General features: G+C 34.0%; 1 protein-coding gene across 2 annotated transcripts in view; it reads right to left on the bottom strand.

The window, feature by feature from the left end:
• PACRG (parkin coregulated) overlaps positions 1 to 27,907 on the bottom strand; it is a 192,509-nt gene that overhangs the window by 88,990 nt on the left and 75,612 nt on the right. For both annotated transcript variants that reach the window (XM_042895291.1, XM_042895292.1), the window contains exon 4: positions 3,517 to 3,688. In XM_042895291.1, the coding sequence (XP_042751225.1) occupies positions 3,517 to 3,688 (172 nt within the window). The remainder of the gene's footprint in view (positions 1 to 3,516; positions 3,689 to 27,907) is intronic.

Raw genomic sequence — 27,907 nt, 5'->3', positions numbered from 1 at the left:
CAGATAAAAGGGTAATAACATCCTGCCTCCTCAGTGTGTGCTTTTGCCTGTGTATCTCATGTCAAATCCGGTGAATTTTGCAGGATTCTCAAAGTTTCAAAAAACCTAACAACAGCAAGTATAAGGAATTATGGCTTTTCCAATCTCATTATGGCAAACATAATATTGAACATAAGTTGCCTCAAAAAAAAAGAAAGTATGAAAAGGGATTTTACACTCACATAATGACCACGAAGAATTTAGAACAGGAGCATTCAATTAGCAACCAAACAGTATAACATCCCTCTCTCACCTCCTCTCTGCCTTTTCCTGGCTATTCTTAGCTGCCTATAGATAAGATCAGGCCACATGTCAGTTTTAAAATAAATCAATGCATTACTGAAAGACATGGGGTACAGACAGACCTTTTTGTGCCCTAAAAATAAAGGAATGCTCCAGTTTCTTATAGGCAGCTCTGCTTGCTACCCCAGAGATGTATATCTGGGTTCTATTCTGCGTCCTGCCAGAAATACAGTTTGTGATTAGCAGAATTAGCCTCCTTCCTGCCCTGTCTATAGTATGACAATAACAGTATGGAGCCTCCTGGCAAGGGAGAAGATATTCTTCTCTGCATTATACATCAGAATTTTTGTAGTACCTACAGTACTCCTCTATGAGCGGTACATCTCAAATTATGGATCTCAGTTTTAGTTTAAATAAAACAGTGGGTTAGCCTACGCTATGTGTGAAATGGAATTAAAAGTCTTAACACCTTGAGATATTTGCATTTTCTGATTCTGCATTTTTTAATTTTTAGTTGGATTTATTACAGGCTTGACATTCCAGATAATTTGTTTTTCCTATTCTTCTTACATCATTCAGTGACAATACTTGTAGATAATTTTATCACAGTTTGCCATTGCAAAATAAAATATGATTTGAATTCTTATTTTGAGAAACCAGAATATATTTCGAATACTTTTTGAAAAATCAGCATCTCCAATCTGAATTTTTTTCTTCCTCACAATTTTTCAAAACCAAACATCTGTCAAGGTGGCAAATAAAAATAAGGAATTATTTCAGTTTTTTTTCAGGAAGGAAACTGTATTGGTTAATTTCAGCTATCTCCCTTTTCTTAGTCATTGCTTGTTTGCATAACTGGATAAAAATTTGTAGAGGTGATTAGGACTAAGAGTAAACCTCATATTTATTAAGTAATTTCATTTTCATCTCTAAGATACAATATTCAAAAAGTGTGAACTTTAAACAAATCATTAGTCACGGGTAGGTTGACAGATTTCTCCTTAAATCTTTTAATTATACAAAAAAATTCTAATTTAATTTAAAAAGTTTTTTTGAGAGCAGCCTTTTGCTAATATTTCCCTTCAACACAAACGCAGGAGTGAAATCTGCTTTTAAAAGCACTTCATTTGCAGAGTTATTTTTCTGTTTTTCTTTTATCCCTTTCCTCTCCATCATATATATATGTTGCCTAACGATCAATTGATTTGCTCTTAGTTGCAGTAGAAATATAGTAGTGGTCTAAAAGAAGACTGGTTAATCAGATATAACACACCCAGAGGAACACTTTAGAGACAGTAATCTACATAAAACATAGCTGAGCTTATTGGGGATGGAGCTTAGTCACAGAAATATACAGCTCTAACTACACTGTTATATTACACGTGCACAGAGAATTTCAAAAACTCTTAGAGGTATACACTTCCAGGTTCCTTGAAATGGTGTGTGTGTTTTTAGCATACTATTACTGGTTTAGTCAGGAAGAAGGATTTGTCATATTTAGATGCTATTTGGTCTCTTCACACTTCACAAATAATACAGAAGCTTTGAAAAAAAGACAAAAGCAACAAAAAGACACCAGCGAACCACTGTACAGTAAAATAAAACAGAGCCAACAAATAAATTTAGCCAGCACATTCTTGAATTGGTTTCAGTACCTTAAATACTGATTCAATTTAAAAGGCTATATATCAAACCCATATAAATATCCTTACCTAGCACTCTTTTTCTAATGCTAAAAGCTGTGCAACCAATAAGGCTTCTAGGTAATTATTTTTAAGCTAGATTCTACTCTCAGCTAGACTTTTAAATCCCAAATGGAGCTGCTGTCATAAACTTGCAGTTTTTTCTGAAGACACTATTTCAGCTTTCAAAACAAAAATACCACTATAAATTTATTTGGATGTTGTTGAAAATAAAGATTTAAAGAAATGACATGAATCCTGTCTTAGAGAGAAAAATGAGTGATGTTGTTTTCATAACCTTTCACAAATATCGCTTACAGAGTAACCATTCTTTAAAATTATATACTCCTTTTGACATTTTCAAAATCTACAGGAAGATATAGTGACATCACTAATTGATCTTTTAAAAGGAGAACAAAGCTAATGAATAAAACAAAACAATTCTGATCTTTCCAGTATTAACACATCAGTATTATCAAAAGCCAAACTATATCCCTTTTCCCCTTTTCTAAAATTCTGCTTGACAGTTCATTCTGTAACACAAAGGGATCGGCTGTTTTATTCTGCATTAGCATGGATGCTGAATCATCTACAGAAATAGGGCAAAGGACAGCAATGTTATCATTACTGATCAACCATAAAATAAAAATCAAGTATATCAACATGGCTTTTTAGTGCTAAGATTATATAGTTTACACCTGGAAAAATAAATGGAAGTCTGCTGGCACAGATTAATGTTAGTTTACCTATTCAACTCTCATACTCTCTTTCTCAATTTAAAAAAAAAAAAAAAGAAAAGAAAAGAAAAGAAGTTGTTGCATCAAAACTGCCTAGTGGTAATGCTTCTGTATCCAAGAATTTTTCAGGAGAGGGCAAATTAGCATGGGCTGAAACCCCATTTCTAATAAAACAATTCTGTCATGTTCCCACACTGAGAAGACAGCATGACACTGTCTGGTTTACTAGCATATGTATAACACATAGACTTGAGAATCATATTATCAAACTAGAGAAGGATATTGGTTCAAAATATAATCTAGTGAAGGTATAGATCTAAAGAACCAGGAAGGACAAAACAGTACATGTGAAAGAACAGATGTTTCAAAAAATTAAGTTTTAGTCTTAGTGGTATTCCATCTCAGATTACATAATGTTTGTTTCTACAGAAAATGTTAGAGTAGATAATTCTGTAATTTTGATCTGATGATTTCTCCTCTCATTTCAGATGAACTGCTTTATACAGCAACAGACTTACATAATAAATGCATAAAAATCAGGTAAGAAAATGTCCCTTCACATTTCCAAAGACAATGAGTCATTCTGTAATGAGAAAAAGACTCAACAGACAGGCTATTTTTCTGGAGAACTGCATCTATCATGTGATTGAAGGCATAAACCTTCTGGCCTTACATCTTATGAATTACTCAAGTTTGCAGTAATCTACATGAAATTTACGGCCTGTCATGTTTTGTTGCTTAATTAGCAACTTGTCAAAAATCTATGCCATATAAATGCAATTTTAGTTTTTTTTAACTCCCACATCTTCACCTACTTTTTATTGGGATAATGAGCTGAGGAATGACAGGAAGAATCTTGTTTTCACCATGTTCCAGCATGTCGTGGATTCCTTGACGAGCAAAAAACTCATATGGAAATGTCATTTCACAAAGTCCGTCAAAAAACAAAGGCAGATAATAATGATAGTCCAGCTTCTCAATTTCTACCTGAAAATATAAAATAAATAGTCAAATACAATTTTACAAAACAAATACAATATTATCAGGTTGACACATAATTAGTGCCATCTAATAAGTACATTTAGAAAATAATAATTGATTTTATATCACTGAAGAGTATCATTGAGTATCATTAAGTCTCCAGCAAGATATATCACAAGATACTGAAATACCAAAAATATTTGATGTAAGGATCAGAAAGAAAATTAGTATGCTCACATATACTTTCTGAACAGCTGCCACTCAACTCAGTTGTTTAGATGAAACTAACATTTCAAGCATCTGAAATAGCATTTGAAAGCTTCCTGGTTTTTCAGTACCAGATCCTTTCCTTTTTTCTTATATACCTTACTCTGTAAGTCACCCACAGGAATCAATGCTGTTATTTCAAGCATAAATTATTATTGTTATTTCAAGCATGGTTTGCTTCAGAAAAATCTGATCACTATATGCTCACTTGGACATTCAAAAGAACAAATAAGAAAAAGAATCCTGTAACCAAAAACATATCCAGCATTGTACAAGTATCAGTATTTGCATAGAATACCCAACTTCCTAGAATATTGACCTAATTTTATTTGTTACTCATTTCAGGAACAGAATTCTAAGAAAATTTCATTGAAAAATCATAGTGAAACTAAGTACCTATTTCTAATAGGAATCTCCCTCCAATACTAAACTAGAAAGTGAGGGATTTTGCACCTACCTTTTCTTTTCTCTACTCATCATTATCCTGATGTTACATACATTCATGATAGCCAGTGAGAAAAAGAATTTGTTTGCTTTCAGTTTATTAGAGCTCTGAATATAGCTAAGAGGTTCTCAACAGCCAAGCATTTCCTCTGAAAAGCTTAAGATCATCACAACTACTGAGAGACCAATCCATCTCTTTAGGTAATCTCTTCTTTAAAACACTGCCTAACTGTTACACTATTTTTCCAGTGAGATGGTATTTTGGAATTTGGTAAGCACTTCCTCCTTCACATCTAACAAACTTTATCACAGAGTATGCTGAAGCTCAAAACATCCTATGAAAAAATTTCTCAAGTTAAGCAAACCAATACCCATCCCTTGATTTAGGGCCAATAACATTCTCACTTGAATCATGGAAGTCAAGCAAATACCAGACATGCATTGGCCACTGTCATTCATTTTCCACCCAGCCTGACTCTAAGCAGACCTGACCTTGCACATCATAGCTACTGACTAGACCACTTCAGTCTTTCACGTTACAACTGATCTACTTATGATAAATGAAAATTAAAATGGAAAAAGTATTTGAAAGTAAGTCCTTTATATTTGCTGTGAATATCTCACTATTGGCAGATGTAGAGCCAATTACATACTTCAATACCCTCACATATGAGAATGTTGATCTCTAATGAGTCTAAAAAGAATTACTGCATTATAACTACCTACAAACAAACAAAATCAATTTCTAGTTGTGAGCCATACAGAGGAAGGAAAAAATAAAATCCACATTTCCTAGCAGTGAATCTATAACATTATATATGATTGACTTTTTTTTTTTTTTTTTTTTTTTAATTTCAAAGCAACCAAAAAAATAAAATTCAGAAGATATTTACATTATGTGTATTTATAGTTTTTGACACTGAGCATGTTATGGATCAGGCTTGTGAGCTAGTAAAATAGCTACTGCAGACTTCTGTTTACAAGCCTAATTCAGAAGCCAAATTCCTAACTACAGAGACAAGTTTTCGTCAAGTGAGAAATGGCCAGCTAGTCAAAAAAATATTGATGAAAAAGGAAGAGCAAGAAGAAGACATTTTTTCTTGTCCTCTGTCCTTCAGTGTTTTTCTTTTTAACTTCTAATTTGTAGTTTACACAATTATCTGATTACAATCTCATTACTGGAAGTTCGGCTTTCAGAAAATTTAGAACAAAATCTACAAGTACTTGTACCTGGGCAAAGCTTTAGATGTGAAAGTGAGATATATGTATTTTTTAAAGTTGTGTTTTTTGTTTTTTGTTTTTTTTTTTTTTTCCAAAAGAAAACCACCTTTGTCAGAATATAACTCCATTTCATTTGTTTTCTTTTTTAAAATGCATTCCTTACATGGACTTTAGACAACTCTTTCAAAATTACAAACAATTTCCAGGGAAGTACACAACCTTGTCAGGTATAAGGATCTGCAACTATTCTGATCAAAACATACAAAATAGAATCCTTCGTATTTTTTCTCCTTCTCTCTCTTAACATCTCATCTTCTCTGCATGTACCAGCAATCTTTTTTTCTCAAAGATTTTCTGATAGTCTGAGCAACTTCACTCAGCTATTCTTTGCCCTTAAAATCTGACTTTTATGATCCAGACATGAAGAAAGCTTATGTGTTCAAAAGGTTCTTCAATTTGTCTTCCCAGTGATAATATCTACTCATTAAACAATGTAACCTTAGCACTGACTTACAGTACATTACATAAACATAAAAGTGGTACATTAACTTTGAGGACAATACGATTTCTGGTTAAAAAAAATATTTTTTTCCACTATACAAAACTTGCTGTTGAAACAATATCTCCACAATATACTGGTATTGCAAGCACTAGATAACAAAGCACTTGTGGGTACTCTTCTCAATTAGTTTCCAAAGCCATCAGTGGACAGCTTTGGATCAGTGGTATGTCTTTGAAAAGAACTCTGATTTCTATCTCAATTCTTGAAGTGTAAGCTGTCCAAGCATACAGCATATTTTTACTTGCGTTTTGTGCTCTATAATAACTCCCACAATATGGATCCCGGAAATATTTTGTCTTACATTCCATGGTGTGAAACCCTTTTCTTCTGTGTTTACTGTTTAGCCTTTAAAAGTGGCTATTATACAACTGTTCAGAGAAAAATGTGATTTTTCTGCTTACGCCCACAAATCCTGTTGTTCAAATCCATACACAAAAAGTGCTGATGAAAGACTAAATTCTTGGCAAAACTTGTTCACATCTCACAATAATGCTGCAAATATGAACTCAAAATAATTATTAATGAACTTTCATGTAGCGGTAAGTTGAACCAAGAACCTGAATTTTCAGTAATTAGGTCAAATAAAAAAATCCATAAGTTACTATAAAATATGATCAGACAAGACCACTGTGTAAGCATCAGTAAAATCTTCTGCTTCGTGGCATTTCTGAGCTACCTATGTCAAAAATAAACAATATACAGTTTATACTTCTCTTATCAATGTGTATAATTCACCGAAGCACAAGATGGATGGAAAGTATCACTTCTGGAAGGAAAGTATCACTATGTAAAGGCAGTATCACTTTTACAGAATTATTTTTTTCTGCAAGAAAGCCATTCCTATGAAGTAGCTAAAAGTGAGAGGCAAGTCTGCTGGGATAATGAGAAGCCCAAGTTTAGTCTGTAAATAGTAAAAAAAAAAACAAAAAAACAACAAGTTCCCTGGCTAATCTGCCTGATAAAGGGAGAAAGCAAGATAGCTGAGAAAACTTAAGGTATAGAAGTTTGGCAACTAGCATATTACTGACCTTTCTTAAACAAACAAATTTAAAGCAATCTGAGTTTTAGGAGATAGCATTTAACGTATAGAAACAGTGTATTTTCCATCTTATTATTATCCACATAATACTATATGTTTTTGATACAATTATCAAAAAACTGGATTTGATCTCTCAAAAACACTGTATCAGACTGCTTATAAATTCATTCAATTCCTTTATCTAAAACATTAAGTATATAAGAAGAAACTGCAATTTTTGGTTTGATAAGGAGAAAAAGGAACTTTTGTAAGCATAGTAAAGATTTTATATGGATTCTCTGATAAAATAATTGTTTTCTTTAAGATTTTTTTTCCATTCCATACCACCTTCAGTTGAAAAATTCTAACTATTTCATCTCCATTTCCTAGCTTAGTAGAAAGAGAAAAGCAGAAATATTCTTAAATATTCTGTTTTGAAGTTCTTTCTGATTTTAGGAAAAAAAGCTTTCCTTCCACTTTAGTTCAAAGTTCTTTTTTTTGTCTTCAAACATTCTCTACCTGTAATCAAGACGAAGCTTGTGCATTTTACCGTTTGTGGTTTATTCCCTTCAGTATGTTTGTTCCCTTTAGTATATCTGTCCTTTTAGTATATTTGTCATACATGGGTTAACATTTGTCATGTTAATCCATAATGGGAAGTCTGTAGTCTTCTCTATAGAACATCAAATGCTTATTAATATTTTCTAGACCTGATTAGACGGTGTTTTTAGTATGGTAACTTTACTTATGGTGCTTATATTTCAAAACTCAATCCTACTGTTGCATTTAGTCCTTAAAGGTTTACCAATAAAAAGATTCAGTTTGCTGAATTTCACCTTTCAGTATATACTGCATAGGATCGTAATATAAAAATTCTCTCTTGAAAGAACTTTAGCGTAAATTATTACCTATATTCTACCTATAAAAATGAGAGACCTACAGTTTACATTCTCCAACACAATAAGGTATGTATCTTGGATGGAGATCGGTGTCCTCCAGGGCTTGGTGTTGGGAACGATACTCTTTAGTAACAGAGTTGTAACACCTCTCCTGCAAGGACAGGCTGAAAGCTGGGGCTCTTTAGCCTGAGGAGAGGAGGCTATGAGGGGACCTGATAGCAGCTTTTCGTTACTTAAAAGGGCTGGATACCTGAGCTAAGGACAATAGGATGAAGTCCACCAAGACCAAGTGTCAGGTCCTGCACTGTAGGCTTGGGGCAGAGTAGCTGGAAGACTGCATGGAAGAAATGGACCTAAGGTGTTGGTCGATGCTAGGCTGAACGCCAGTAGCATGCCGTTGTACTGAGTTCTAGTGAGGGACACAAAGAATAATGCATTCAGTTTTGGGGCCTGCACTACAAAAAAGATATTGAGGCCCTGGAGCATGTCCATAGAAGGGCAACACAGCTGGTGAAGCATTTGGAACACAATTCTGATGAGGAGCAGCTGAGGGAACCAGGATTGTTTTGTCTAGAGAAAAAGAGGCCCAGAGGAGATCTATTTTCTCTCTCTTTATTGAAAGGAGACTGTGGTGAGGTGGGGGTCAGCCTCCTCTCCTGCATAACTAGTGGTAGGATGAGTATGGCTTCAAGTTGGGCCAGGGGAGCTTGAGGTTGGATCTTAGAAAAAAAAAAATTCCTAAAAGTGGTCAGGCCATGGAATGTGTTGCCCAGGGAGGTGGCTGAGTCACTGTCCCTAGAGATGTTCAATAAACATTTAGATATGATAATAAAGGATATGGGTTAGTGAAGAAATATTGGCGGTAGGTGATGATGATCTTGGAGGTGTTCTCCAACATTGGTGATTCTATGGTTCTACCTGAACATACACCTCAAAAGTGAAGTAATACAACTCTATCTCCACAGACTAATTTCTTGTTTGACTTTCTCCCTCAGTTTCCTCTCAACTGAGACTGCCATCTAATTCTTTGCAAATTCTGAAGAGACGCTCAAAATAAAATTTATCTACTTTGGCTCAGGTTTGATAAATATGAAAGACCGCCATCTAATTCTTTGCAAATTCTGGAGAGACGCTCAAAATAAAATTTATCTACTTTGGCTCAGGTTTGATAAATATGAAAGAGGAAAATAACTGAAACAGAAGTCACCTGATCACAAACATTTGGCTATATGGCAAAAGCAGTCTACTCGTAACCTTTTATAAGCAATATAAGCTAGAACTGCATTATGATGACCTCTGTAACATTATAGAAAATAATCAAGTTTATGTCATTGTAGCAGACATACTCCACAGATACTATATTCAGGACAACTGCTGCATGGCAATGGTCATTTATTTGATAACCACAATATTTTACTTTTGGTTTCCACACTAGAAGATGACAACCTAATCATACCAGTGTTAGTGAGAAGGACAATTTAATAGTTAAAAAAAAAAAAAAGATCATATTGTTCAATAAATAAATAGAGGATCAATGAGTGGGGGAGAAATAAGGGCAAGAAGAAGGAAGACATACATCTGTATAAAGGCCTTCCCATTTAGTGAGAGAGTAAAAATAATCATCCTGCAATCTCACCTATAAATGCAAGCTAGCAATTACATTTTATTTAAGAAATGTTTTGTTAGCTACGTCAGTGAATGTGAGCTGTGCCATACAGAAGCTAATCTAAATATATATATATTATTATATCTAAATATATTATATTATATTATATTTAGATATATCATATATATATCTAAATATATATATATCTAAATATATATATATCAATAGACTTCTAAAGAGTGTGGGTTCTCTTCTTGAATCTACTTTTTTTTTTTTAAGTTGTTCTGCCTGGATCTAGATTTTATAAGCATACATTTACACAAAAGAAAAGGCATGATTTACCAATATCAAAGAGAACAGTAGTATCCATACAGACAAGTCAGAATGACCAAAAATACAAGTTTATGAGATACAGGTCTTACTTTTGTCACTTTTAACACTGCATGTCATGCTATAAGGATTACTGCTACCAGTGTAGGAGTTCATCAGTATGTTATAGTAATAAAAGAAAAACTTGAGCAACCTAATTAATTATAAGCCACCAACATGATGTAGATGTGAAAAGGGCATTTACCAGATAGTTACATAATAGATGGGAAAGCATTACTATACAAGGCACTTGTAAGATTGTGTCTGTTATTATGACCAATTTGTCCTAATATAAAACAACCAGATTTTATTCACATGTTCTGTACTGGAAGTAACAGGAACAAACAGATAATATGAACACTGCAAACTGGAAGAAATGCACACACCAAAAAAAAAACAAACAGGGAAAATAAACGTTTTTAAAATTTTTAATCTATTTGTCCTCTAATTGCTTTAGATTATCTGAGCCAACTGGTTTCTAGAAAAGTATGCAAAATATTCTATTTTAGCACAGCAAATAGCCATAGATTATGCTCACAGGATTGCTTTCTTTTAACTAATAAGAAGCACTATGAATAGAAGATGGATGCACCCTGAGAATAGTGCTCAGTAAGCACAACAGACAGAAGTAGAAGGTACTCAATAATTTTTTGTGTGAAGCAAATTATGGACCACAGAATAACCTCAGTGGCTGACGAAAGTATTTCCACTACTTCAGAAAGAATGCTGTTCTATTTACATTCTTTTTACTGTTCAAAGACTTGCTGAAACCTTGTTAAACACACCCAATTGTTCCATTGTTTTCCTTACACGAATTATTAACATCCACAAGCACAGTAAATTTGAAACTTTAGACTAAGAAAGCCCTAATCACTTTTATCTGCAATTGCATAACATAAGCATTACATGATGTGAAGAGATAATTTGCGTTTACAGCTATCAAACAATATTTTTTTGTACTACATACACCTACTTTGAGGTGAATGCCAGGGAATGACTGCTCTGAGGCCCATAGCTCCCTAAAGAGATTAATTCGCACCCTCATCAAGGACCACTGAAATCCGCCACAGCTGCACTCAGGAACCAGCAAGGAGCAGAGGACAGATTCTGCCCCATCACTATAGAAGGTACTATTGTGAAGAAGAAACTTTCAGTTTTGTAGCTGCTTAACTAGACAACAATGTACAGATTTCTAAAAAGGAAAGCAAGGAAGACAACACTGTATAATTACTCCATTTTCAAGGCAGAAGTTGAAGAATAAGAAAGCATAAAGAATTCTGGCTACCCTTTGGAGGCAGACATATCGATCTTCACTGATCACTTTTGCAATATATAGTTCAGTTTAAACCATACTGAAGGAACCTGCTCAACAAAACATATACAGTGCAGCATGTCAGCAACGAACTTGTTTAAACTTTTGGAAAAAATACTGAAATAATTTTTGCTACTGTTTTAATGAGATGAAAGATAAACGCTATTTGTAAAGAGTGAATTATGCAGTCAAATCAGGAAAGAATGTCAACTGATTTTATTTTTTATTATACATTCAGAAGGACAGTGACCAAGCAGTTGTTTTTGAACCCGTTGGTACTAATCTTCTTTTTCTACCCTAATTATTAACGAAAAGCTATCTGTTAAATTAACTTGAAATTCTTCAGCTTTAATGTAAATAATACAAAACCAGGAATAAATTGAGAAAAGCAGGAACACTGGGATAATGGCACAGGGAAAAAAAATATCTGCGGCCAAAATTAAAAACAACCGTCTGAAGATTTACTTTGATTTAGTGATTAAGGCATACCATAAAATATCCGGAAATCTTCAAACAATATAATGCAGAATATATTCAATTTCATAATAAGTTTCAGACAAGTACACAGAAAAAAGTCAATAGTTGTATAGCTTTAGTGAAATAGTGAATACTTTTAATATCTGTTACTATGCATTATTATTTGAGTATTTATACACAGTATATATTTTTTAAAATGTAATAAAAATGTGGAAAATGAAGGGCCCAAAGGGAAATTAGAATGACAATTTTTTTTAAGTTAAGAGTTTTCAGTTAGACTGTTCCCATTGCCTTTTGACTCTTGACATTTATCTCGAGGTGGGAAAGTTAGCAAAAAAGTTATAATAAATAGAATAAAATAGAATACTCTGTTCATTCTCCTAATTAGAAAAAGAAGAGATATTTCCTCGAATGCTTCAAAGTTAGTCTACATTAGTATCTTACTTCGGAACAGTTGTGCAATTTCAAAGTTAATCCTGAACAGAAATGGAACATTTTGTGTGCTGGAAACGTGCTTCTGTTTATAGTTGTGATTCACCTATTTTTTATTTAAGCCTTTTCCATTTTTCCTTTATTGTAAGTACAGTAAAGGGGTTACTGAAGTCTTTATACAGGAGGAGAAAAGCTAGCCACTTGCTCATGAACTTCAAAGACACATTGTGATGGGGGGATTTCTGAGCACTGCCAGAAAAAAACAACTATACCTATCATACATATGTTCCAATTTTTTTTTTATTTTATTTTATTTTTTTTTTTTTTAAGATTTTATTATACTATTAAGTTTGGAAGAATTCTCCCCTTGCTTTTTGCTAACCTCCAGAGATGTAACTAAATTTTTTTTTGGACATCATTATCAGTAAGCATGGAAAGTTATACAGAACAGGAAGGGAGTCCTCTCAGTAAATTCATAATATTCATAGTCTATTCAATCATTTCTTATCATGCAATCTCACTAATTTTACATGACGCTTGCAAAATTCTCTTAATGAGAACAACCTATTTTTCATTTTTCTTTCTTTTTAAGGATCAATACCTCTAAAAACTATAATCAGAATCCTAAATGTACGAGCACCTAGTGACTTAACTAGTTGTCTCATAAGTTTTGTAAGAACTGAGAAGCTGTTATATGACACTAAAGGAGAGGTTTTACATGTCTCCTACTCCAATAAAATAGGCTTGCTAGACAAAGAGCAGAAATCTGTAGACTGCACTCTGGAGATTCAGCTTATTAAAAGCAATCTAAGGGATAGATTTAAGAGTAAAAATAATAGATAAAGGATATCTGGCTCTGTAGATATTAAATTAGGATTTCAAAAAGCTTTCAATAGAGTCATTTTCAGGAGATTATTAAGTTAACTTAGTAGCCACAGGAGGCAAAATGAAGTCCTTTCATGAATTAAAAGCTGGTTACAATAGAAGAAGCAAAAATGTTAATGGAGGAGTGTCCAGGGGATTAGTAGAAATGATGCTGCTTAGTATATTATCAAAGACTACCACAATTTTAAAATAAAAGCATTACTTAGAATGATAGGAATAATGAAACATTGCAAATAGTTGAAACTGATGAAATGATATATCAGTGTACATAGTAAAGTTGGAATACATGACAAAAAATAAAAATTGTACATTATTTTTACAACTTACAATGCTACAGTTTCTGCTAATTGTATTTCTCAATGTGAAGGCCCTATCACAAACTAAAAACATATTTTTCTTTTTTTTTTTTCTTCAGGGGAAAAAAATCATTAAGTTCATGCAGAAATTAGGTTTATCTGAAAGGATAGTGAGAACAGTGAAAACAGTTATCTCCCTCTAGGTCCAGAGCTCCCCTTATGTGTCTTGCTCTTTGCATGCTCTACCAGCAAAATGAATCCTATCTTGCACGTTCTCCTCTGTGAGTATTCCAAGAGGAAGGTGTTAGCCAGAGAAGGTCAGGTCATCCTCTGGTAACTCTTTCTGGTTCTATTAATGCCACATTTGCATTGGAAAGTCATATATAAGTTCTTGACTGGAACTGAATAAAGCACGGAATCATTTAAGTTGGAAGAGATGTTTAAGGGTCACCTAGTCCAACTCCCCAACAGGAGCACCTATAGATAGATCAGATTACTCAGAGCACTGTCCAGACTGATAGTGAATGTCTCCAAGGAGAGGACACACTCAGCAGGTCCCAGTGCCTCACTACTTTTATCATAAAAGATATTTTTCTTATATCTACTCTTGTCTCGCTCCAATTTATAGGAGGGAGAGGAGGTTCTTTTATTACCTATATACCTGGTGTGAGATTAAGAAGCAACGGTTCAAACGTTGGTCCGACCAGTTTATTACAAATCTTAATCAGGGAAATGGGGAAGGGGAGGGTGGACGCTATTATGATTAGGGTAATGGGGAAGGGAAGGAGAGTGATAGAAAAGATAGAAGAAGCAAGGAGTCTTTATAGGCAGCAAGAGGGACATAGTCACCACCATGGATCCAGCGAGAGTTCCATCTTTGATCCTCAGTAGTGGTGGGTCATCAGGCAGAGCTGTTCTATTGATGACGACAATGGCGATGATGGCCCCTTTTCAATAGTTTCAAAGTGGTCGAGTCAGCTGTCTTTGGAGTGACAGCTCAAATCCAAAGTGGTTGAGTCAGCTCTCCTTTGAGTGACAGCTCAAACCCAAGGTGGTTGAGTCAGTTCTCCTTGCGGTGGCAGCTTCTGGCTCTGGGATCTCAGCAGGAACCTCCTTTGTTCCCATCTTCCAGGCCTTACCAGCAGATAAGAGGGAGCAGGGATGCCTATCTGCATCCTGTTTTTCACAGAACACGATGGTATCGTTCCCCAATTTTCCCACACCTATCTGGAGCTGTTTAGTCACAGGCCAAATCTTCCACCAGTAAACACTCCTGAGCACTCTCATCCGCTCTTCTACAGAGCAAGCAGCTCTGGAGGAAGGGGCTTTCAAATGTTCCCAAAGCGATATCCATTGTCACACGGTTAGCACCCATTAGTTGCCTCCTCAACAAATAACTCAGAGTCTTATCACAAGAAATACCTCAGGAAGCAAGCTTTGAGCCAAAAAACAAAGAAGGATTCTCACAACTCTAAATCTCCCCTCTTTCAGGTTGAAGCCATTTCCCCCTGTCTTATCACAATGGTCCCTATTAAAGAGCATCTCCCCTTCTTCCTTAAAGCACCCCTTTAGATACTGACAGGCTGCTATCAGGTCTCCCTGGAGCATTCTCCAGTCTGAACAGCACCAACTTTACGAGCCTGTCCTTGTAAGGAAGGTGTTCCTTCCCTTGGATCATTTTTGTAATCCTCTTCTGGGTGTGCTCCAACACATCCAAATCTTTCCTTTATGAGGACTCCATATCAGGATGCAGTATTCCATGTAAAACCTTACCAGTGCAGAGTAGAGGAGCAGGATCATCTCCCTCGAGCTGCTGGCCATACTTCTTTTGATGCAGCCTAGGCTTTCTGGACTGTGAGGGCACATTGCTGCCTACGTCCAGCTTCCTATCCATCAGTACCACTCAGATCTTTTTTAGCAGAGCTGTTCTCAATCCTTTTGTCCTCCAGAATGTAGTGGTAGTGGGAGCTCGCCTCATCCCAAGTGCAAGATCTTGCATTTGGATTTACTGAACCTCATGAGGTTCACCTGGGCCCACTGCTCAAGCCTGTCTAGATCCCTCTGCATGGCAACCCATCCCTCTGCACCTCCCTCTGAGCTGCACCCCACAGCTTGGCATCATCAGCAAGTTTGTACTTGATCCTACTGCCACTGCACCTGATAAAGGCATTAAGTGTTGGCCTCAGCATCGATCCCTTGGAGACGCCACTCAAAACCAATCTCCATCCAGACACTGAGCCACTGACCACCATTCTCTGGACTTGATCCTGCAGCCAGTTCTTCATCCACTGAACAGTCCATTTCAACTAAGTTCAAGAAGCTGTTTCAATTTTCATCAGTATATGACCCGCTATTAAAATACAATTAAAAAGGCATCATAGTAATATTTAATACTAGTTAGAACACTATATATAGTGAAATGTATTTAAATACTTTTTTGTAAGAGTGATAAATTTTCTCCAGTAACTTGAGTATCTTATGATACCTGTACCTCTACAATATCTGGAATACTTCACTCACCAGCAATAGATTACAGGCTTTATAAAACCTAATTTTCAGTAATGTGAAGAAAAGGTTAGGTAAAAAATAACTGATCAGTCCTGTGGCTGCCCTATAGACAAAAAAACTACATTCAGTTCCATGCTGTTTAACATCTCTTAAAGATGGAAACTTCAGTTAAATCTTAGACGATGTTCAAGATCAAAGACTAACAAAGACCGAGGGTTTTTCAGAGTGCGAGAAGGTTCTCTGGTATATGCTGACAAAGTAATTGCATTGCTGATTGTTTTACGCTGAGAACTCCTGAAAACCAACCTCCAAATTTCCAAGATATTTTGCAGTACATACACTTGGGAATCTGTTCCACTGGCTCAATGGGTTCAGCTTCCAATGTATAATTATGACTATCCTCCTTATGAAAAAGCAATGCATGAACATATCCAGATAAACATCTAGTGTCCAGAAAGAAAAATAATAAAATGTTAATAAGGGAAATAATGTAAAATGTTAATAATAAAGCTGTATACCTAGACCAGAAACTGCTGCACTTTACAAGCAAAAAAGTTCACCGATTAGAACTTCCTGAAACAAGCTGAAGTAAGCAGGGTCATAGTCTATGAATCTTCACTAACATCAAGAAGAATACTAAGAAAGGAAAACTAAAGTATTTTCATTGTCTGTGTGTCTAATAAGGAGCACAGGCCAAGAGAAGCACTGGAACAGAAGACTGTCTAGGAAGGGGTAAACCACCAGAAATCCTTTGTTCCACAGACTCCAAGAATCCTGGAAGATAACTCTGAATTTATTTCATGCTTTTCAGTCATGGTCTGGTGGAATGAGACAATGAGTGACACTAGAAGGTCTTCAGAGATAAGAGAGATATCTACTCGCTGTAGATAGGCGAGTCAAATACTAAATGAAGAAATTTTAGACATTGATAAAACCTTAGAAATGGAAGGGAATACTGCACCATCTGCTGGTTGATACCAAACGATGTGATGGTGTTGTCCTCTTTCAATAGTGAAAGAGTTGAACAAAATAGGCAGAAGATGGTAAATATCAAGGCTTTATTTGGGAACAAACAGATCAGGCTGCCATAGAGAAGTTTAAAGACACTTCTTGTGAAAATCAATACAATTCCAATTAAGTCATAACTCAAATAGAAGTGAATGCTCTTCAGAATTTATAATCTGCAGTGTGATCAAAATGTTTCCATGGTCTAGATCAACACATATAAACAGAACAAGGCAGGAGTAATTCTCCGACAATGACAAAACTATGCCAAGACTGTGCTAACTATTCACTGAACAGTGTCCATACTCGAGCCCCGTCACTTTACTAGAATAACTGTGGAGGTAGGCATGAAGTAAACAAATTGAGGTGACATGAAAAACACAAACTTATTTTAAAAAAACATAGAAGTTTGCTTGAGAAGCTTTTAAATACTGTAATAAATCAAAAATATGTGAACAAAATTTTTGTTGCAGGTATATCACTCAGGAATTTTGAGTTGATTAGACTATATTACTGTCATGAAGTTAAAAATAAACTTTGCTTTAGAAGGAGATTATAGTCACTTGTGGCATCTGCCATGAATGTCTGTGAAATGAATCACTGAACACAACTCTTACATTGATGGTGTCACCAAAGATAGCACTTCACAGGTGGGAAGAAGTCTTCAGAGGACTTTTAGTCATTCTATCTTCATGACCTCTATTAGTTGTTGTTTGTTTTTTTCCCCTCTTGAGATCATATGTTGATTTAAAATTCAAAATAAAAATACAGAAATTGTTTGCTTCTTTGTGACATTGAATTTATTATCATTTTTTTTAGTAAATACCAGAGATAACTTATCTAGCTATTCTCATTAGGATTAACTATGCAAAATGATATGCAAGCCCAAACAGTTTTGTTCAGCTAATGGAAACAGTAGGAGTGTTATCATGACTGAGAACACAAGCTAATTAGATAAAGCCCTTTCCGAATTTGGTGCCCATAACAAATCCAGAAAGGTATGAAAAAAATCGCCCTTCAGAGAAGCCAATTGTTGATCAAACAAACAAGACTTGAATTTACAAACTGTCCCTCATGCAGATTTTTAATTTATTAGAGCTTCATCTGCTCTTTCAAGAACATATGTTTTACAAATGGTTCATTTCAGTAAGATATAAATCATGGAACCAGACTGGAACCATGACAAAAGTATCTGGAATGACAGATTATTTTGTATAAGACTTGGATGAAATATATTACAATGTACTGTAAAACCTAGGGTTTTATTTTGTTGTATTATAAAAGTAATACTCAAATTGCCTTTAAAGTTTAAAAAAAAAAAAAAAAAAAAAAAGGGCTTCTGTAATACAGGAAGATTCAATGGTTGTTTGCTTAAGTTCAAGTAACATTTCTCATAGTAAAATGTATTTTTCCTACTCAGCAACTTAAAGTAAAGGATTATTTGCTCTTTAAAACCATTTAAACTGGCAACCATATTAAAATATCAGAATATGGCCCTCTCTCAATTTGAAACAATACATTTTACATTATTCAATTGCAATTGTTTTTTAATTCAATGCTATTTTATTATGAAAATGTATACTCAGAACATGATGTATATGTTTTGAAATGCTGATACTGTATAGCTCTAAAGGTTTAATATTTTTTGTTAATAAAAGTCTAAATAAATCTGATAAGGGAAAATAAGATATGCAGCTATATAATAATGAGCATATAAGTCATGCATGTATTTAGGAAGAACAGAATAAAAGGTATTCCATTTTACATTCTTATTTTTGTGTAACAAGCACATCAGAATCGCCACTATGAAACATGATACCTTTTTTATATTATCAGTGCATTCTATTTCTGTATTTTGATATTTAAAGCAACAAAGACCGCAAAATATTTACAAGAGACTCCAGAATTTTTCACGTTGAACACATCCCTTTTTCTTCCTACAGCAGTGCACAAAAGAGGAAGGCAAGTAAATAATTATATATAAAAAATTCCATTAAAATGCATATTTTTAGAAGATAGGTATTACTGCATATTGCATTTTTTTTGCAGCAGTTGCCAATATAAAAACACACAGATATTGACAGATGATAAATTGAAGGTAATGTTGTAATGTTCTAATATATCGTAATTATAATGGTATTTTGAATTTTGATAGAACCATTTAAAAATTTATCCTAATCAATTGCTTGGCAAAAACCATTAGGAAAACAGTTAAGTCTTAAAGATTAAACATGTATTCTTGCATTCTAAGCTCAAAATTAGACTTCTGCCCACAGAAAACAGGGATCTTCTTCACTAATTTTATTTAGTATGCTACTGTTCCTTCAGTCCTGCCCTTGAATCATGCACAATACTGACTAAAGAAGTTTTTTATGAGGCTAGAGGAAGCTATTGGAAAGGAAAAACTAACATGGAGGTTCAGATAAATACCATCAGTAGACTATGGCAATGATTGATCTGTCTAATTTGTTATTTTCTTTGAAAGCAATAAAGTACATGAGCCGAAGACAAATTTGTGGGAAGTAAACTAAAGCAAAATAACTAATACTAAAATAGCTGCCAGTCCTATACTTTATTATCTCAGAAATATTACAAGATACAAAATATAGTACCACAGAGCATGGTAAGTCAGCTCACTTCTTTGTCTTTTATATTCAATTTATCAGTGAAATATGAAGTATATCTTCCAGCCTCTTGCAAACAGAATTTGAAGCAAATAGGTTTTCACAATTTAATTTTTACTAGATAAAATGAGATCAGGTCATTGAATTTTTGAACCGTCCTTGAAACAAATACACCAAGGAAGTCAACACGTCATGTCTCTAGCTGTAAATTATATTATTGATACACATTCTATGTATGCATCTTAATACATTTTCTCAGTACAGTTTTTCGAAGATGCTTTCGAGAGTTTAGTGTAGTCTAGATTATTTAGGAATGTTCTTTTATCTTAACATTGACCAGACGAATAAATGGTAAGAAATTTAAGAAAGTTGAGAAGTCGCACTTATTCCTGTGAGTTATTCTTCTGTTCACTTTGTTAGCTAGAGCTGTGTTTGTTCAGTTCAGTAGCATAGACCAACAAGCAATATTAGTAAGGCAGATGAAGAAATTAAATGGACTAAAACCAATGTCAAGTGTAGAAGTCAGAATATAAGGTAAAAATAAAACACCTACACGGCTCCCAGATCATATGAATTAAAACTATATAGTAAGAGGAGAAAAGAAATGCAAGAAATTCCTCATGCTTTTTCAGATTTATAAGTGATCACCGCCATGTGATGTTTGCCATGCAGCACAGGTAACCCTAACAGTCTTACTAGGAATTCTGCAGTCTGTTCTGGAGAAAACAAAACAAAAGCAAAAAGGATACCACGGACTGAGTTTCAAAGCGGTTGCACTACACCAGGCTTTAATCCACTCCAATTAACCCAATGTCTGTTTAGCCAACTAAACTGTACTATGCAATGTAGAAAAAAAAAAATTACATTTTCCTTTTTCAAACACTTTCACAAATATTTTCAATATGGATGTCATGGTTCAGTCTGGTTTCCGTGACATCATGATGTAGAATAATAATAAAAACCATGAAACCATGACAATCGGTATATTTTTCCTTCTCTAAAAGGGACTACAAATTTCGTACAGCTGTGTACATATTACTGTAATGTTACTTCTGTTTAAACTCACTGTCTGGAAGAAATAAGTTGTTGTATCAGTGGTAAGATTTTTGTATAAGATTTTTTTGAATCTTTCTTTAGACTAAGCTGAGGCATTTGTGCAGAGTACATCAGCACTGTCCACACTGTCTCAGCATTGAGGTAGAATATTTGTTTTGCTGTGTAACTGAAGTCTTAAATGTTACCATGCTCCAACAGGCTTCTAAACTACATAAAATTCAGTCTAATATAGACTTTCTTTTTTTTTTTTTTTTTTTTTAATGTTAAAAAAATTCAAAAAGCAAAATAAGAATGAAAATGGAATCTCATGAAGATTTACGTGTATATATATATATATATATATATATATATATCAGTCAAATGGACTGTGGAAACTAAACTTGAAAACAGGAAAATAGATACGGTTGGAACACTATACAAAACTTATGACAATATTCTTTTTATTGGCTACCATATCATCATCCTTAAGTATCAGTTATAGTTAATAACACCTCAATAGCCACACCATTATCCATTTCTGCAGGAATCCAACAAAGCTTTAAGCAGGTAATTACTCTAAATCCTCTTAATTTTTAAGAAGTGTAACAAATGTTTAAACATTTTCATTATTTAAATAATCCAAATTATATTTGATAGACCATTCAGTGACTGCTACAGTGCTCACAGCCTTGTTCTTACAATATGAAAATCAGTAAGATCAATTAAATCTTATAACAACTTCATCTAATCACACCAGACAAGCATTCAAGATGAATATACTAATACAATAATGAACACTAAAAATAATTAAACATATTGAGATTTAAGTGATCATAATCAAATTTCAGACTTAATATTCTGTTAAGATTGATGTTTCTATTTTTATCTCCCATGGTATTATCATTAGAACAAAAGATATCTTCTTGACGATACCTAGAGAGACCAAAGTAAGATTTCTAATATTTAGATGTTAGGAGTATGGCTGGCTTTCTCAGAACTAGTCATTAAGTTGTGTCTAAGTTTCAGATATAAAGTTTAGGTTATGTTTTTAAATTTAATTCTGAATGGTTGAAACCACATTAGTAAACACCTCTACTCATTTGCAAAGGAAGAAAAAATTCCTGAACAACTAATGCTTCTGCACGAGAACATTGAGAGTGGAGCTCTTTGTATTATTCCATATTCTCATCATTTACAGCTTTATTGACTTCCTTATCTGCTCTGCATTCTCAGAACAATTTTAAGTCTTTAAAAATAGCTCTTCCAATGTCACAGCATCTTCAGTTCCAGCAGTGTTACTTTATTACGCCACTTCAACACAACTATCAAAAGTATCTTAACCATTCTATTTAGAAGGAAAAAAAAAAAAAAAAAAGAGGGAAAGAAAAAAAAATAGTACATCTGGAAGCAAAAATAACTCACTTTTTTGTTTCACTTCAGTGAAATACATCCCAAACAACCTCTACCAAAAGAAACATAACTAACCGCTTCATTATATTACTAGCTCCACGTATATCACAGTGCCTTTCTTACAAAATGTATTAAGCACTTTGGGAAAAAAAAAAAATATTTCTTCCTGACATTCCAAATGTATTCACTGCAATCACACTAACATGTCAGCTTTGAATCAGACTTCCTGTCATCTTCAGTGTGAAAAAACATCACTGTGAAGCTCTAACACATAGTAAGGAAGATACTACCAGAAAAAAAAAAACACAAAGCAAAACAGAACAACAAATAACAACAACAAAAAACGACACACAAAAAAAAAAAACCAAACAACAATCAACAACAGAAAAAAGAAAAAGGAAAATACTTATCTGGAGGTAAAATAGATTTTTTGTTACAGACAATAAACAAAGCCATATGTAATCCATCATTTTGCAAACAAAAAATAGTCGTATCATCTATCAATGCTGAAGTGTAACTTACAAAAAAAAAAAAGCTTCTCATTAGTTGTCAACTCAAAGTAACTTCAAAAGCAATCCCTGAGCATCCAATAGTATCTTTCTGACAACTTTCATATCTCTCACAAGCTGTTGTAAGAGCTGAATCAAGCAATCATGTCATAAAAACTGCTTTCTAATAGCATAAATCAAAGGAATCAAATCTGCCTGATCAGTTAAATACTCCTTTGCAGATCATCACAATAGGTTAAGCTTGTAATGTGGAAAATATACTGACAAACTGCCTCTACCACCAGAGTCTGTTTTATCGAATATTACAAAACAGCATGGGAATAGAGGCAATCTAAATATAGAATTCAGAAATTAAAAACCTTCTAAGTGAACTATGATCTTACATTTCCACAATGAAACATTACATTTTGAAAGCACTGTTAGGAAATTACCATGTACTAAGCTTTCTCTTTCCAATTCTTTCACATGACATAATGCAATCGTCTATGCTCACATCCACTTTGTAAATATATTTGCATTGACAGGTTTCTGAACAACACAAATTCAGGCTGTGAAGTCTGAAATCGCTTATGTATTTGTGGCAGAACACTTCAGAACCCAAGATAAAAAGCCAAGTTTCATTTTAACATTTTTTTAATAGCTTTTACATTTACCTGAACACATAAAACATTTTTTTTTTAAACTTCATTCATACAGAGAGAAATAATAAAGGCATGTTACTGGATAAAATCTCTATGTAAGCTAAGAGCAATGTGATTTCTGCCTAATAAGTACACTAAATTCCATACTAGATATAAAAGATGACAATTACACAATAGAGGCCATAAAAGCCCTTGTGCCTAAGTATATAATTGTTTACATACATCTCTTTTTTTTTTTTTCCCCTCTCTTCTGAAAAGTGCACAAAAGAAGAGGACAAGGAAAGGATTTTTATCAAGCTTTCAAGGCATGTTATAATAACCATCCAATCACAGCTTCCTCCTCCCTCTGCCATTTGGAGTAAAAACACAGAAACCAAGTGTTTGCTTTTAATTAGTATTAACAAAACTTGGAACACACCTCCTTATTCACAGAAGAATCAATATTTTGTATTGAGGTTTTGTGGCAGATAAAAACAAAATGCATATAATATGACTCCAAAAAACAGCATTATCTCATTGGAATTGTGTAGCTTCTTTTTGGAATTTCTTATTTATAAGCCCTTATTTTGCACTTTTCTCTTTTCTTCAGAATTTTACATCATGGCCTTCTCACTGACCATAAACATCACTCATAAAAAAGAATGAATGTTTCTGCTTTCACTTCACATGCAATTTTCCTCAGCTTGTGTTATATTCAGTACAGCTTAATTTTTTTTTTTTTCCCTCCAAAATTCACAGTGAAGTTTAAAATGATGTAATAGGTTGGACAAAATCTTAGCAAAATTTAGTTTAAAGCTACTTCTTTCTAAAAAGTAGTATGTAAAACTGTGAAAGTAAGAGCATTTCTGAGCACTGTTTTGGGCAGAATAGTTTCACATTTGTGGAGAAAACCAACATAGAAAATTAAAAAATCCCGTAAGACATACGCTCTAGGAAAAAGATTAAAACGAGACTTCTAGCGCAGAGCGAAGACTTAAAAAGCAAGTGCACAAAAGCTTTTCTAATTGTTGACTTCCTCTATATTCAAGAAATCAAGATTTAATATTTTCTTATAAAATATCATTTTCTTGAAACAAAATATTAAAATAGACTACTTTAAAAGGTCCAGTTCCTATCTACAAAAATGGACAGAACCTTTAATTTCAGTTAATGAATTTAATCAAGTCAAAGGAGACAACAAACAAGAAATGCAGCTGACTAAACGTTAAGTAGAATGCAATCATCTTTCAAATACAATTCAAGAAGAATACAATAAAAATATTCATAAACAAATAGTACAGTATCTATTTTACACAACAGAACAGTGTTATGTGAATGTGAATATACTTATCAAAGGATTCCAGTAAATTCAAGCTGAATAAACATAACCTTTGAGTAAAAACAGCCAAAATACTCTTCTAGATTTTGTACCATTCCTTAGTTTGTCAGCTTTGCTCTGTACAGAAAGTTTTTTCCCAAGTAACCCAACGAAGTCTTCCATTATTACTTTATATATTTGTATTTCTCAGACTTGTATAATGCTATATCAGGGTTCTGACCAAAGAATGATCCTGAGTTAGAACAAAGGATTCTAGGAGAGAATAACCGAATGGCTACATGACTAGAACTATGGCCTGAATGACAGTTTTAAGCTAAGTGGTATTTGCAGCTATAGCTGTTTATCTTGTCTTGTTGGGAGCTTGATAGACTTATTCTTGCCAGTTTATCTTGTTTTGCAAGCAGCTAAGCTTACTTGCAGGCAAGTGTTCTACTTGGACGTTGTGCCTGTGTGGCCAGTGCATTATACTAGTCCTTCCAGACCCTGAGAGACAATATAGAAGGAGGAAGTTTTTGCAGAGTTTTTGCGCTGGCACTTTCTACCAAACCCACTGCTAACATGTTACATCTCCCCCTCCTGCTCCATATTTCATTAATCTCTCAAGAGTTACTAAGTCATATTGCGCTTGCTTAGGGAGCTTTTGCTTGCCGCTTGCTAGGAATAAAGTTTGTAACCCTCAGTACTGCCCTGAGTGCATAGTTACTTGCTTTCGCACCTGAGACATCCTGTCCCTTGGATATAAACATACCCTGGAACAAACACAAAACCTTATTCACTAGCTCAAAAGAAAACTTCAGCTTAAGTTCATGTGATTCACCGCAGTAACAGAATAAATAACAATTGTGAGAAATTGATAGAAACATGAAGTTTCTTCTACTTAGTATGAGTGAACAAGCCCAGTCATTCTACAGAAATGATCCCCCAACAGACCAATCTAGATCTAAGACTAACCTTTAGTCTGTGAGATGTTTGTTTCTTTTGTGGCAAGACAGTAACCAGAGTAAATGAGAACATGCTTGAAATCTTTATATGTGAGAAAAGATCTTGACTAGAAGAGGAGCAGTGGAGGTCTGTCTGTCTTCTGAATACAGCAACTATCAGCAAAAATTCCGCAAATATAAGGACATTAGAATAGTTCAGTGACAGTGTGTGTGCTATTTTATTATCTATTTCACATGTGCAGGAAATAACACATTAAAATCAAGGTTTACATGTAGTCAAAAGATCTGTACGTAACAAAAACAAATGGTTAAAGAACAGACATATTTGGTATTTGAACATACAAAAGAGCTGAATACTGCATTAACATTTTGATAGTATAATGGGGATCACTTTGCGTTAATCACAGCTGCTAACTGCAAGAAAATTCTATGAGACATTTTAGAGGAAACAAGCCTTAAGCTGATCAGTTTACAGAGCAGAGGTCTAACTAGCATCCTGTATTAACAAACTGGTAAAATATTATGACAAATAGAAATTAAAATATCTTTAAAGAAAGACTTTTTTTCCCCTCCAAGTACGAAGTACAGCTCTACTTCTTAAAAGTAATGTCAAAATCACTGATTTTCAAGTTTTCCCTAGGATAAGTAAAAATTGCATTAATTTCCCACAGAATCATGAGACAGCGTCTTTAGTTTCCGAAGGAAATAGAACAACTCTACAACCCTAATGCAGTTGTTTGGCTTACTTCTGAATAATACAGAAATATGCACTACAGAATAAAGGTTGCTTATGCAATGACATCTAAGTTAAAAGTCATCTCTTCCTGTTTAAACTTGAATAATTTGCATTCATTGGTGGGATAACAGGTGAGGCAATAAGAAACAGCTACAGGTGGGCATTGAGAAAGAATTGTTAAGTAACAGTGTCAATCACTGAGAAGTCAACACGACTCAAAATTTAGAGCTCCTGATAACTGCCCACAGTTTTCCAATATTAAAGATTTAGGTGGAACAGCAGACCTTGATGATGCTTTAATTGTGATAAAATAAGAAGCTACAAAAAGGAGATACTAATGCCTATTGTTCTTTATACAAACTACCTTGTAACAAGTTTGATGGAAAATCTCATGCCATTATATTTTACCAGAATACTTAGAAAAGCAATATATTTGGTTTGTAAAGAAAATTAACGATGGGGAGCAATGTGTAATATACCAGTGTCAAAAATCTCTTATCTTTTATGTTCTATTCTAAAAAACTCCTATTTTTTTTCCTTCACCTAAAATAGATTTCATATACTTTCACCAATTTCAGTAGCTTTCTCTGTACTGGATCCAGTGAGAAACAATATCTTCTGGAAAGAGACTGAGAACAGGATAGGAAATACTGCCTTGTGCAGTGTTACTAATGATTCTCTCCTCATAAAAAGACTCCGCATATCTCAGAATTGCACTAGTACATTTAAAATATGCTGACAGTTTACAGACATCAGAAAATCTTGCAACATTCTTTAGTTCCCACTATTTTCCTCATTTCTTCAGATGAAGAGACTATGGTTTGAAGTCTGAGATCTTTCTATTCAATGTCACTTCAATTTAATTATTTGAGTTTAAGTTCTACAAGTGCTACCATTGAAAGATAAGGTAGTGGATAACAGCATTTTAAAATGTACATAGTTTTAATGTTTTAATTTTTTTTCTACATGTAGATATATTAATTAATCAGTAAACAAATATTAGTGCCAGTTACAGATATGTACATTTAGCTATAGTTAGAGAGAGGATCATCTCAAGGATTTACTTGTGCTGTGTGATAACCATTCCCAAATTAGCTTCAAGAAGGCAGTTGCTACTGAGTTATATAAAGGGGGTATGAATTGATCTGTTGAGACACTTTTAAAAGACTGATTACTGAAATTCAGGTATTACAACTTTCCATAAATATATCTATGCAAGAACACCTTGTTTGGGAAATATATCTCTGATCTCTTACAAAAGTGATCACTGATGATCAGTGTGTTTCACGTTTTCCTTACCACTTGACAGAGAAAGCTGTCTGACAGACATACAGAGACAGAAAACAACACTGAATATATTTAGCAAGGGAAATTGCTCACGTTGGAAAAATACCATTTCTTAGTGATGCAAAATTTAAAGTTTAGCAAAGCTACAAAATCACTAAATATGATCATCTCTTTTCTCTTATTTGCAGTGTACAAACATATTTCAGTGGATTGCCAAATAAACTGAATATGTACTTTCAAAGCCTGGGCTAAAGCTGCTACCAAAGAATTAGGAGATACCAAGGAGGGTGTTGCAGAATAGAAAGTACAAAGACAAAATAAAGCTATATTAGACTTTCATCCTCCCTCTTTGCATCACGCTGTTGAAGACATACAGGAGCAAGTCTTGATACAGATATTTAATTTTTTTTTTTTTTTTTTAAA

The sequence above is a fragment of the Lagopus leucura genome, unplaced genomic scaffold (genome assembly GCF_019238085.1).
Source record: "Lagopus leucura isolate 7727_CA_CO unplaced genomic scaffold, USGS_WTPT01 Super-Scaffold_73, whole genome shotgun sequence".
Classification (NCBI taxonomy): Eukaryota; Metazoa; Chordata; class Aves; order Galliformes; family Phasianidae; genus Lagopus; species Lagopus leucura.
The sequence above is the reverse complement of the archived record's forward strand: the minus strand, read 5'-3'. Positions and strand labels throughout refer to the sequence as shown.